Genomic DNA, 12,155 nt, shown 5'->3' on the forward strand with positions numbered 1-12,155 from the left:
TTACCAGCATGGTCTCTCAGAAGCAGTGTGTAAATGTTTAGGTATAGTACAAAACATTTCTGTTTACTTTTCTCATTATTTGGTTATTCCCAGTGCTTAGTGATAACAGTAATAGGGCTTTTCACGTGCAAAACCCTTCAGGTTGAGATTTGCAAAATCCTGGTGTTCTTGCCAAATTTACTTTTTTACAAAGCATTCTTGCTCACTGCTGGTAGAGCAAGCCCACATTTGACTCTGTGCCAGTCCTTTCCCATATTTTTTGCTCTAGGGCAACTTTTGAATATAAACAGTCTTAAACTTACTTGATTTATTGTAAAGATTTACCGTTCTCATATGGCTTCTTGGTGTACCACCTGAAGACGCTTTCCTTTCCTAGTATTAAACATTTTGTTGTGTAGACTTGCTTGAAAGGTTGGAGTTGCATCATGTATTATTGATCATATTTAAAATACACAGCATGACCAGAACTGCTTGCAGGGTTTTAAATTGGCAAACAACTGCCTTATTGAAAGGGAGGAGTATATTACTGCCCATCAGGAAGCTATCCCATCTAGAATATTTTCTTATTTTGTACTCTGCGTTGTTACTATATGGCGTTGTGTTGATAGCACAGCACATTAGAGAATGATAAGTGCATCTACCGCACTTGCAGATGGCCATGTACAATTAAAAAATGTGTATTTAAATAACATCGCTTTCTGATAACCATTTGTGGTTAATGTGAGGTTGTGCAGTGGCGGGGAAGCAGAGTGCAGACTGGGAGCTTGGAGAGAAGGTCACCCATTTCTGCAGTCAGGAAGGTGATTTTGTTGCAGGTTGATATGGAGCTCTGGGGACTTCTCAGGTGAAGGGAGTGTGTGGTGAATAGGATGCTTCCCAATGCTGTAGTTATTTCACTGGAAAGAATTTAATTTATTTGAAAGTAACTTAACTCACATCTGAAAAGGTAACTATTCTCCTATTGTGCTAGATAACTCCTTAAATACAATTTTGGTGTTTTTTATATATAACACAGCTTGAAAGCAACTGATGATCAGTTGTGAAATGTGTTGATACACCTTTTGGCTTTTTTGTACAGCTTTTATGCTTGCCTCTAGCAGATGACTTGCATGCAGTATTTTATTTGTTTCAAGTTTGGTGCTTAAGGCTTTAGCGTGAAACCTAGCTATGGACTGTAAAACTCTTCCTTCGGCAGCTTGCTTATGCTTGTGGTGGTAACCTTTCTGCAGGGGATTGTGCTGTTTGTTTACAAAGTTCCATTTTCCAATTTTAAAAAGAATATGTTATTAAGAGAGTCTTCTTTTTACCAATTAGGTCAGAGTCCTAAAATTTTAAGACCTAAACCACATGGTTTAGAGCGAACTGATTCACAAACCATAGGTGACTTTACTACAAGAAGAAAGGGTATGTACTTTAGTACTGTATGTATATGGAGCTTTATAAAAATAAAACAAAAATTGAAGGAACTGTTATTTTATAACTTTCCTATAGTCTTTTTAGTTCTATTATAATCTAAGATCATGGATGCATATAACTTGCTGAGCAAAAGGCGTCCTGTATAGGAAAGTTAAAACTTCCTGTTGTAAAGAGAGCATGAATGCATTATTTTGGCGTTAACATAGGTACTAGATAAGTTTCAGCTATTCATATTCTGGGTTTACTTTTTTATTTCTTTAGAAACATGTATTACTCGCCTGTAAGATGCTTGAAATATCTTTCATTAGGAAATGATTGTGAATTCACAGTTTACTTGGGTCTCCTGCTGTTGGATGAGGATTGAAACAAGGCAAAACAAGGATCTGAAACAAGGCAAAGCTGTTCCCATGACCATATATTAATGCAGTGGTTTATGTATGAGACTATATGAATATTGCAATTAGTATTATTTAGGCTGTTGAGGTAGCTCTTCATATGGTCATGTGTAGTAAAGCAAATTATAGATAATGTTAAAAATCTCACAGAAGTTTTGCTGAACTGTACCTTTGGTTATTGAAGCCCATTGAAACTGGATGAAATGTTCCTTCTATTCTCAGAGAGCTTTGGACAAGGTCCTTACTCTTTCTGCTGGCATGGTACCTTGCCCACTGATTATACCCGCCATTTAGCTTCCGGCCTCCACAGAGGGCTGTGGTCAAAACTGATTATTATTGTCACTTAGTCTTCAGTATTATCTCACCTATGTAAAGTTCAGTTCTGCCACCCTGTCTGCTGTGATACCTGGCACCTTGACAAGGATATGTTGTTGGTCCTCTTCAGAGGCTCTGGTGACAGCTTTATATAAGCAAGTGAATTGAAGTGGCAGAATTATCGAATCAGGTTTGATGTGCTTTGAGAAATAATGATTTTCTAAATAAAGGGGAAAACTGATAGGGATGCTAAAGGCTGATACTGAACCAGAAAATGTGAATCATGCATCCTTATGTTTGGTATGTAAGATAGCTGACTCTGCAATGAACTCTATCTGAAGAGAGAGCATAATGAAAGTGTCATGAGTGCAGTGCAGTTTGTTCCTTGTAAGATGACCACACTGATTAAGCAGCTGATTTCTATCAGTTCCTCATGTGGTCTCTTAAGATGGCTTTTACTCTGCATGCCTGACATTTGGTCTCGGTGGATTTGTTCACATGCCGCAAACAGATAATTTGAGGGGTGGGCAGGTAGGGCTGGATGCTACTGAAATGACCTTGCATTTCATTTTCATAAGACAGTTTTAGGAAGGTTGAAGTTTAGATTCGAACTATGACAATAGTTTGACTGAGTAATTTTATTCTCTGTAAAGTCTCACGGTCTTCCTTTAATCTATGTATAATTGTTTAGGAAGGATGAATCATAGTTATTGGAGGGAGGGATGGTATTTCTCACTAATACTCAGCTTGTGGTTCTGTTCTGAAAATGGAAATTAAAAATGGCAACTTTTCTGGCATGATAGCTGTCACTGGTGGCACCAGCCTGCTGCTGCTCTACTCGTCAGTTGATGAACGCTGAAGCAAGCCAAACACCTTTTGGCATTGGAACTAACTATTGGCTCATCTCTCCATTTTGCAAACTTAATCATAGTTGAAGATTTTGTTCATACTTTGCCCTCACTGCACGGATTTCCTTATGGATTAGGTTTCGCAGCTCAGAGTTTGCATAATAATAATTGTCCACAAGCCAATAAAAGCATACGGAGTTGGCTGTGCTTGCACTGTAGGCTGAAACTGTCAGTCAACCCTATTTGTGCTTGTCAGTTCAGCAAGTCGTGCCACAGAACTTGATGCCATTTTCAGTCTCTTTTCGAAATAGAATTACTACATACCTGTAAATCTTGCAAAATTCTTAAATTGTGTCTTTTTTAAATAGTGTTGCTTTTTAACTGGAAAGTGTAAAATATAAGTTAATGTATCATAGCTTTATGAGAATGGAAGTGTCTCTTCTTAACTAGTGCTTATCATTCAATAAACAGTATTTTTTTGACATTAAAAATTGGAAAAGCTATTAAATTTAAGCTTGCTTAAGAATGTTTTATGCTTGTGTTCTTATATAGCAAAACCAGCTCCTCTAGAAATAAAACCTCTGCCCGAATGGGAGGAATTACAAGCCCCAGTTAGATCTCCTATCACCAGAAGCTTTGCGCGAGAGTAAGTTTCTTAGCTTTTCTTCATTTGGATTGTTTCTGTTGACTATAGCATTAATAATGTATATATACATCTGTGTTGTATTTTCAGCCTGTGTAATATAGATTCTTTTGGAACTGTGTGTATGTGTATGCATGCATTAAGACAGAAGTATGTCAATGTTAATTCTTATTTTTTAATAATGTATGTGAAGGACTGTGTAACCAAACAATGAGGCACTCTAGTAGTCTTGAATGACAATTTCAGCTCTAACGTGCTTATTTTTATTGTTTACCAGGAGGTTTAAGATATTCAAGATGTATTGTTTGTAAAATAATTCCTGGTAATTAGCTCCTCCAGGTTTCCCATGTCTCCCAGACCGGATTCAGTTCATAGCACAACTTCCAGCAGTGACTCGCACGACAGTGAAGAGAATTATGTATCCATGAATCCAAATCAGTCCACTGAAGACCCAGTATGTAAAATCTACATCTTAACTACTCTCTTCCTGTGCAGTCCTTACTTTTAAATCATGCAAACACAAATCCTTCCACTCAACATCACCTTCATTTGTATGTCTAGATCAAAATTTAAAAAAAAAGAAGAAAAAAAAAAAAACCTCTACTGCAATTGTAATTTTGATAAGATTTCATTGAGGAAGAGATGAGCATAATCATATATAGGGAATGTGGTTAGCATACGTTCAGACTGCAAAATAGATCAGCAGATGACTTTATTTTTCTCTTCTGTAGAAACTGTCTTGTCTTCTGTAGATAGTTCTAGAGCATGCGACAGTTCAATATCAGGGCATCAAGGGAAATGAGCTATCATAGGTCCTCTGAGACAGGCTTAAAACCTTTATTAAAAAGACATTTGAGAAATGTGGAGGGTCCGTGGCAGTGGGAGGGGAAGTTTGATACGTTGCTTATTTTTCCCCTTTTGGGGAGAACTTTTTGGATGGAGGTATCTCAAATATTTAGCATTCACTGAAGAGCTAGGTAAGAGAAGTTACTGATATGCTGTGGTTTTCTGTTCTAGTTTTCTTCAGGAGAGAGTACAAGGGGAAAAAAAAAAGAAGTTAAGTGAAAGGTTAGCAGTAAACCTAGGCCTTAAATGAAACCTAATCTATTCAATCCTTGAAGCTCTGGGGGAAAACCTGCACCGCTACCTCGGTTTTTGGGTCAGAGTAGTTTTAGTGTGATGACCATCTTTCTGCTGCTTCGACTTCTTATTAGGGAATATGTTTTTCGTCTTTAAAGTTGTATCAAGCTATGGTTCTTTGAGGCAGAATCTGCTTACCTCTGTTTTTGTTCTTTTTATTACTCTGCTGCCTTCTATGGCATGTGCTATCCCATTTCACTTAACCCTTGTCTCTTCACAGTGCTGCTTGCTACCCTATTCCCTGCTGTCCCAGATACCCTCCCTGGTCTCCTCCGGTCACTTTCCCCTTGTGCTCTGTAGCTGCCTGTGGATACCACCTTTTACAGCCCCCCCCCCCCCGAGTGAGCCTCTCCTGCTGATTTCTCTTTGGCACTTGCGACTCAGTGCAAGCTCACGAGCCTGCAGGAGGTCCTGGCTCATGCTTAGATCAATGTCTGTCAGACCCGACAGCAGCACAGGCGGGCTTCCTAGGTGAAGTGCGCTTCAGCTGTGGGGAGCCAGTGATGTAAAAACTTAGCTCCTCACAGAGTACTGTGCAAGAGGCACTGGTAAGTAATCAGTTACGTCCCCTTATACAGATGCAAGAAATGTCCTGTTTTGCAAAGGTTTGGAATTGCCTCTACCCACAGTAAAACTGCAGCACTGCAATTAGAAGTGGGAATTTCTGCTGATTCTTACAGTGGGTGCTAACATAGTGTTTTTAGCGTTGCAGCTAAGACAGCCTATCTTCAGTATCCTTCTGTTTGCTTGCACCATTCATTTTCCTGGGTTGTTCTACACATTTCCTTTCATTCTCATTTAAGTGTATTTAAAGTTTGGTTTCTTATACCTGTGTTCTACCTGTTTAGTTTGCTTAAGATAAAAAGATGTTTAATGACTAAGAGTTTTTTATTATTATTATTATGCTGGAAACCTTAACACAGATGCTGCTTTTATGTTAAATATGTAGAAATATATTTAAAGAATTTGGGTGACAAGAACTTTGCCTGTTGTTTGTTTGTCATTGTAACCACTTAATACGTTAGATGATACAGACATAATGTATAACAGCATGAATTTTAAAGGCCCGGCCTGTTAAGCTCTAACCAATAAAATATTTTATTTCCTAGAGAATCTGAATATTTCCAGGTATCCCAAAGCCCTTTTTAAAAATATGCATAGACTTTTCAGAATTTATTTATTTCTTTTTTTGCTTCAGCTACATCTCAATGGGAACTCCATACTTTTAAAATCCTTTTCTGTCATCAGCTTTGAATCATTTCATTTGGACACACTGCACTCCTGTTTTATTTAATAAAATCAGCGATGTTCTGCTCTCTCTTTCAAGTTGCTGTCAGCCTTACCCTTCTGTCTTTCCTTCTGCCTTCCTCTTCATTTTTTGCTGACTGCTGCCCTCTGTCTTCCTTTTTTTTCTTTATCTTTTAGAGAAGAGTCCTTCTATTGTACTGTTCCTATAACACCTGTTAAGAGGGAGGGATCAGGCTGGGAGAGGACAGAGGAGGTGAGGTTGTAAAAGTCTGGGCTAATTGAAATGTAGGTATATGCAATACAACTTCAGTTTAGGCAGTCCTGCACAAATTATCCAAAGTGATAATCTTTTAGTTTTGTTAACTTGAATAATGCATTTTGGTTTTAAGCTTAGTTATGATAGATTCGAGTGAAACTGAAAAGTCTTGTTTGAAGCTTTGCTACCATTGAAAGGCTGAAACCTTCTAAAATATATAATGGCCATTTAAAGTTTTTTTTTTGTTTGTTTGTTTGTTGTTGTTTTTTTTTAATTGTAATTAAGAAATGTTAAACTTGAGACGTGTAACACCAAAACAACTCCCTTATTACCTCATGATATGAAAGGGGTATTAGGTGGAAGGTACAGATTGATTTTATGGCAATCTTAATTATGGGGGGTGGTTTTTGGTTTCCTTCCGTCCATTCCCTTTGGCTTTTGATTTTGTCCCAAGCTCAACGTTGTTCTGTTTCTGTTTAATTTAACTGTATCTATATAACATCAACAAAACTTGCATGGTTTAACTGGGTGTAAAAACTCAGTTCTTTAACCTTCAATGTTTTGACAGGTTATAATAAGCATATTTGATAATTTGGATTGTTAGCATGTACGTTTGCAGCTGAAGTTCTCTATGTTACAATTTCAGAATCTGTTTGGTAGCAACAGTCTTGATGGAGGAAGCAGCCCCATGGTAAAACCTAAAGGAGATAAGCAAGTAGAATATTTAGATCTGGACCTAGATTCGGGAAAATCTACCCCACCTCGTAAGGTAAGCAAGTCCTAACTTTTCAAATGACTGGCATTAACAGCTTGGAATTTCTTTACAAGTAGCTGCTGGGAAAGAGCCTCCAGCAAGATCACCCCATTTAGTTTATCCAAAGGTCAATCAGAGGGGCTCTTTCAGACTCTTCAGATAAACCTGTGCTTGTTTTGAATCTGTTCGGTATATGTACTTAATTTTCTAGTAAAGAAATTATTAGTTTAACTTGCTTGTTCATTCTGTCTTGTCTTTATCCAGAAAAAGAGCAGCGGTTCAGGCAGCAGTGTGGCAGATGAAAGAGTTGATTATGTTGTAGTTGACCAGCAGAAAACACTTGCACTGAAGAGCACAAGAGAGGCATGGACTGATGGGCGGCAGTCTACAGAATCAGAAACACCCACTAAAAGTGTGAAGTGAAAACTCTGCTTATTCTTTAAGGAACAGAAAGGAATGAATTTCGAAGATCTGATGAACCATCATGGCACTGTTGCTTGACTGTATGGTATTCACCAGTGTATGAACAGGTTTTTGACTGAATAGGATGGAAGCCAAAGGACACTTCATAAGCATCAATGGAGTTTAAGATCATAAATTGGCTATGTGGTCTCTGGAAAATTTGCAACCTGTAAATAACGTGTAAAATAGTACCACTTTGCTTTCAGAAAACCTTTCGTTCTGTAGTTAACACATTTGTAGTGTATTACTATGTTTATGCACTTTTTCAGTTACAATGTTGGTTCAGGTATTCCCAGTTAGTGTACCTTAATGCCTAATTCATTTGGAGAGTTTTTTTTCCTTACACTACTATTCCTTACAATTCTAGGTTAACTAAGCTACATGTAGATATGGAAATTAATATTTGAACTTCATTTTAACAACTTAAAATTGATTTTTTGCAGAAATACTTTCACAATTGAATAATTTACTTGAAATGTCAAGAGGTAACCGTTAGTTACGTACTTGTTTATATTTAATACATGCAAAAGATTATTTGGAAATCTACAGGTTACCTTCCTAACAAAAATTGCTGTGATTTAATAATAATGAACTATACTGGGTTTAGACCTGCAATACTGGCTAATATGTTAGTTGTTAGTGGTGGAACTTCTATTGTATTTTATTAATGACAGTGTTCTGTGTTTGATAGGTGAAGATTCTGCAGGGTGGGATCTCACACTTTTTAAGACTGAGTAATTAAATATCACGTAAGCCTGCAAACCACTGATGGCATGCAGTAATATTGTGATCTCACACTTATTAACAAAAAATAACCTTTATATTATTTACAGAAGGTAGAGTATATAAATCAGGTACGTACCAAGCACTACTGTGCTAATACACTGATCAGGTTTAGACAATGAGCTTTAGTTTTGTACTGTTTAGAAGTTCTAATGTCGGTTTTCAGTTCAAGATGAATGGGACAGTTTGACGTTCACTGTTTATAGTACTAGCAAAATACTGTGATTTTGAATTAGACATTAATTCAAATGGAAATACTATGTTTTGACACCGTAGTGCCCTTCTTACAATCTTTATTTTACTTTTAATCTCCTGCTTGGCCTTATATTTAAATCCCTATGCAAATGATATTTTATATCTCTGTTTTAAAAATTAGATAATGTACTTAAATGATCCCCTTGTAAACCACTCGTTCCTCTTTCCTGGTACAGGATTTTAAGCTCTGTATACTGTGATCCCTTATTTTACTACGACAGTTCCAAATAATAATCTGCCTTGATTTAGAAACAATTTTTTTTATATATGGAAGAAAATAGATACATGAACAGGATAGATCTAGGTAGAAAACTTACTAACCCTTTTTTTTTTTTTTTTCTCTACGCAACCGCCCTTAAGTAAGCTGTTGGTTTTGTTTTCTCACCCCATTGTTTTGTTTTGTCTGTGTCACTTTAAATTTTGAGTATACAGCTCTTTTGTTTTCTGGCATGTTGGCCTTAGTACTGTGCCTAATCTACCATTTGTTGGTTCTCTCCCCTCACAACCACAATCTACCATATGTAAATTATGTTATTTTTAACGAAGGTTCTTTTAAAATTAGTAATATTTTGATGCTTTTAATGTTCATTAAAAAAAAACACAAAAACAACTAAACAATGGATTTTGAGGTGAATTTTAAATAAATCGAGTTGTTGAGTTTCGATGTGTAAGCTTTGTCCTGTTAAACAGCAAGAGGCATTAATACCTTTGTAAAAGTGCCTAGATGATTGCAACTGCTTTTTTTTCTGCAATTGTGCTGTCAAAACAAACAAACAAAGGGTTGGATTAATTTTCAGAACAAATCTCTGTTTTTAAACAAGCAACTAAAATTAACCTGACTCCCAGCCTCCTGGGAGCTGGGAGAAGTGATGTGAGCCAAGGAGACCTTGAGAGGTTAACTGAAGCATTGCAAATCCTAAAGGACTTTGGAGGTAAAACTCAACTTCGCTTTGATTTGAAGGTATTATTATTACATATTATACTGTTCCTCACTGCTGCAGTGGCTGATGCACTCACAGATATGTTGAGTATTTGGAACAGGAACATTTAATGTAAAGGTAACTTTGGTTTAGGATGCTGGTTTTAAACATTTAATTGGTACAATCATAGCAGTGCGCTTCCACCAAGTTGCCTCTGAATGTGCTAATGGAAGTAATGAGACAATCACTGCTCTGGTTTATCAGCCATGGTTGTTTTGATGTTTACCATTGTGGGAAAGAATCGTACTGTGTGGTCCAGCACTTACACATACATCCAAGGAGTGACAGGATCTTAGAATTCTATGTCAAACTTGTTTGTTTAGTCTCTCAATAGACCCTTAAATTTGGGGAAGAAATTTTGGAAGGGGTGCTAATTCTTTTCTTATTCTTAACCCACCCTTCCTTGAAACATTTACTGTCTCTGTGAGTGTGTATATTTATTTGTTATTTAAAAACTCTTTGGGTTGTTATAGTGAAGCACTGACTGACACTTATATTTTGGTTTCAGTAGTATTTTTCAGGTGTCTTGAACATCTCTGATAGTGAAGTGTAAATGCCTGAGAATAAGTTCCCTAGACTGGCATCTCTTACTGAACAATTGATACAAGGCAGTTTTGTTCTGTTTTATGACATCACTACTTGTTTTCACAGGTTCTGCTTATTCTTTCTTCATTTAAAATCTGACAGCATTCAGAGTGTCAATTATTATGAATGATAGTCAACTATTTTTATACTATTTTCCTTCTTTTTGTTAAGGAAAATAGTAGTTTCCAGCCTGTAGTGTAATACTATGTAAATAACAGACTAAAAGTTATCTTTGATTTTATTTAAATTTCTAAGCTGTTTTCTCCCCTTGATTCCAGTATAGGAAATACTACCTGCATTTTGTCCAAAGGGTATTCAGTAACAGAGACCTGCTGACTCTTGATGACATATCACATTTTCACCGTGAAAACTAGAATGGGACTTTGTGCTGCGGGTTTGACAGAGCTCTAGGATTTTCAAAGGGGATAAATATTAAATTGAAAATGTAAGTTCTAAAATTGAAAGTGGTAGATGGAGAGTTAGACTTAGCCACATGCAACTTTCAGTTACCAGTTTTGTGAGGGCACTTATACTAATGAGTGGCTTCTGGTTGGAACTCCGGTAAAAATCAGTGAAGAAGCAGCTTGTCAGTGTTGTCAAGTGTCCCTCTTCAATCAGGTAGGTTCTTACTTGTTTCTCTAAAACAGGAGTGTGCAAAGTGCTGTTGAAAAAGATAAAAATATAAATGTGACCATTAGTCTTTTTTTACTTCATTGATACCTTTATTTGTATATTAGAAAGAACACATCACTTATGTATGGCAGTCGTGACACAGTGACGCCCACAGGTTTTGCAGGCAATTACAGTCTCGCCATGTTAATTATCACTGAAATGCATTGCTACATATAGCTAAATGGGGAGTGATGGGTAGCTCTATAGCTTTCCCATTGTGTTGAGAGCCGAACAAGAACTTTATTGCAAACAAACTTAAGCTTAGTACTGTTTGTAATATCAGCTGTGATCAAACCTTCCTCAAAAGCATTGCAACGACTGGCTGTGGATGAACCACAGAGCAAGCTGTGAGCTTTCTGTTGAGTTCTGTTTTAATTAAGCAAGTGACCAGATATACTTGGCTGTAGTCCTGTTTGATGAAGTACTGTGTGACAGAAAGAAAAGGTGCTTATGAATAATGTCATTGCCCTTGAGAGTTTCCCAGTGTATGTTTAAGTTTTGACATCTCTGGTGTTAATATTAAGTAACAAAAGTGGGAGAAGAGCAGGTACTTGCTGCATGACTAGTTGAGAGGCTTGGCATATTATTAAACATATAGAAAGTTCTGATGCCAGTGGATCTCATTTCACATCTTCTTTAAGAAATCCTTTGTTTTGGACGATTTGAAAAGGTTGTATACTTGTTTTCACCTTAGAAGAAAAAGGCTGTAGGGAAACTTCTTAGGTCATAGCTTGTGAATTTGCACAAGCTGTGCAAGTTAATGGAAATGATTAGTTTAGTATTTTCTCCCTTTGCCTATGAGTGGTAAAAGATGCTGGCCAGGGAGTTGTGGAGATGCCTCAGACTGACCTGCTGGAGTACCTCAGTTTGTGTCTGGAGTTAATTGCACCCAAATGGTGATTCAACCCTTTGCTGAGGTTGTTTTCATAGTGATACATATACATAGGTATTGCTACATATTATTTATAATAATAATACTTATGTGTAAATGCCGTACATACTTAGTTCAGAAAAATAGTTGTAGTTAAGCCTGAATATTAAAACAAATGGTGTTCAGTTGTGCTCCGTAATCTCTAGATAGGCCTGAAAAGTTATTGAGTGTAATAGGATTGCAAGTTCCCAAGCACCTAAATCCACTCTATGATCATTCGAGGAGCAGACTAGTAAAGAGCAAGTGCAAACCCAAAAGGTGTCAGTATGTCTTCATTTCATATCTCAGGTCAGCTGCAGTTGTACGATCTTCTGTTTCCTTCAGAAAGTATCGCTTCTGAATAGCATCAGTTCTGCTGTGTGGCCTTCTGCTCAGAGCTGCTGAAATAACTTTGCCCAGCCTGCTCCCATTTGGTTAACTATTGGCTAAAATTGTATTGGTTCAAGTCACATGTTTATGTCAGACTCCCATT

At 37.0% G+C, this 12,155-nt stretch overlaps 1 protein-coding gene and 1 long non-coding RNA gene across 22 annotated transcripts in view; one reads left to right on the forward strand and one right to left on the reverse strand.

Annotated features, from left to right (window-relative positions):
* GAB1 (GRB2 associated binding protein 1) overlaps positions 1-9,179 on the forward strand; it is a 90,291-nt gene extending 81,112 nt beyond the window's left edge. For 6 of the 21 annotated variants that reach the window (XM_015861141.3, XM_015861139.3, XM_085546459.1 and 3 more), the window contains 4 exons: positions 3,527-3,620; positions 3,948-4,071; positions 6,908-7,030; positions 7,280-9,179. In XM_015861141.3, coding sequence (XP_015716627.2) covers positions 3,527-3,620; positions 3,948-4,071; positions 6,908-7,030; positions 7,280-7,438 — 500 coding nt within the window. In that variant the 3' untranslated portion in view covers positions 7,439-9,179. Of the gene's footprint in view, positions 1-1,314; positions 1,405-3,526; positions 3,621-3,894; positions 4,072-6,182; positions 6,259-6,907; positions 7,031-7,279 lie in introns of those variants that run through there. The other 15 variants (XM_015861136.3, XM_015861140.3, XM_015861138.3 and 12 more) reach the window with 9 other exon arrangements.
* On the reverse strand, positions 5,729-6,959 carry LOC146761026 (uncharacterized). The gene is made up of 2 exons (XR_014945768.1): positions 6,873-6,959; positions 5,729-6,217 (listed from the first exon to the last, which is right to left on the reverse strand). It is a non-coding gene; the product is annotated as an uncharacterized LOC146761026 (long non-coding RNA).
* Positions 9,180-12,155: the final 2,976 nt, after the last annotated feature.

Source organism: Coturnix japonica, chromosome 4 (genome assembly GCF_054131305.1).
Source record: "Coturnix japonica strain WE chromosome 4, WE-NBRP24, whole genome shotgun sequence".
In the NCBI taxonomy this organism is placed as follows: Eukaryota; Metazoa; Chordata; class Aves; order Galliformes; family Phasianidae; genus Coturnix; species Coturnix japonica.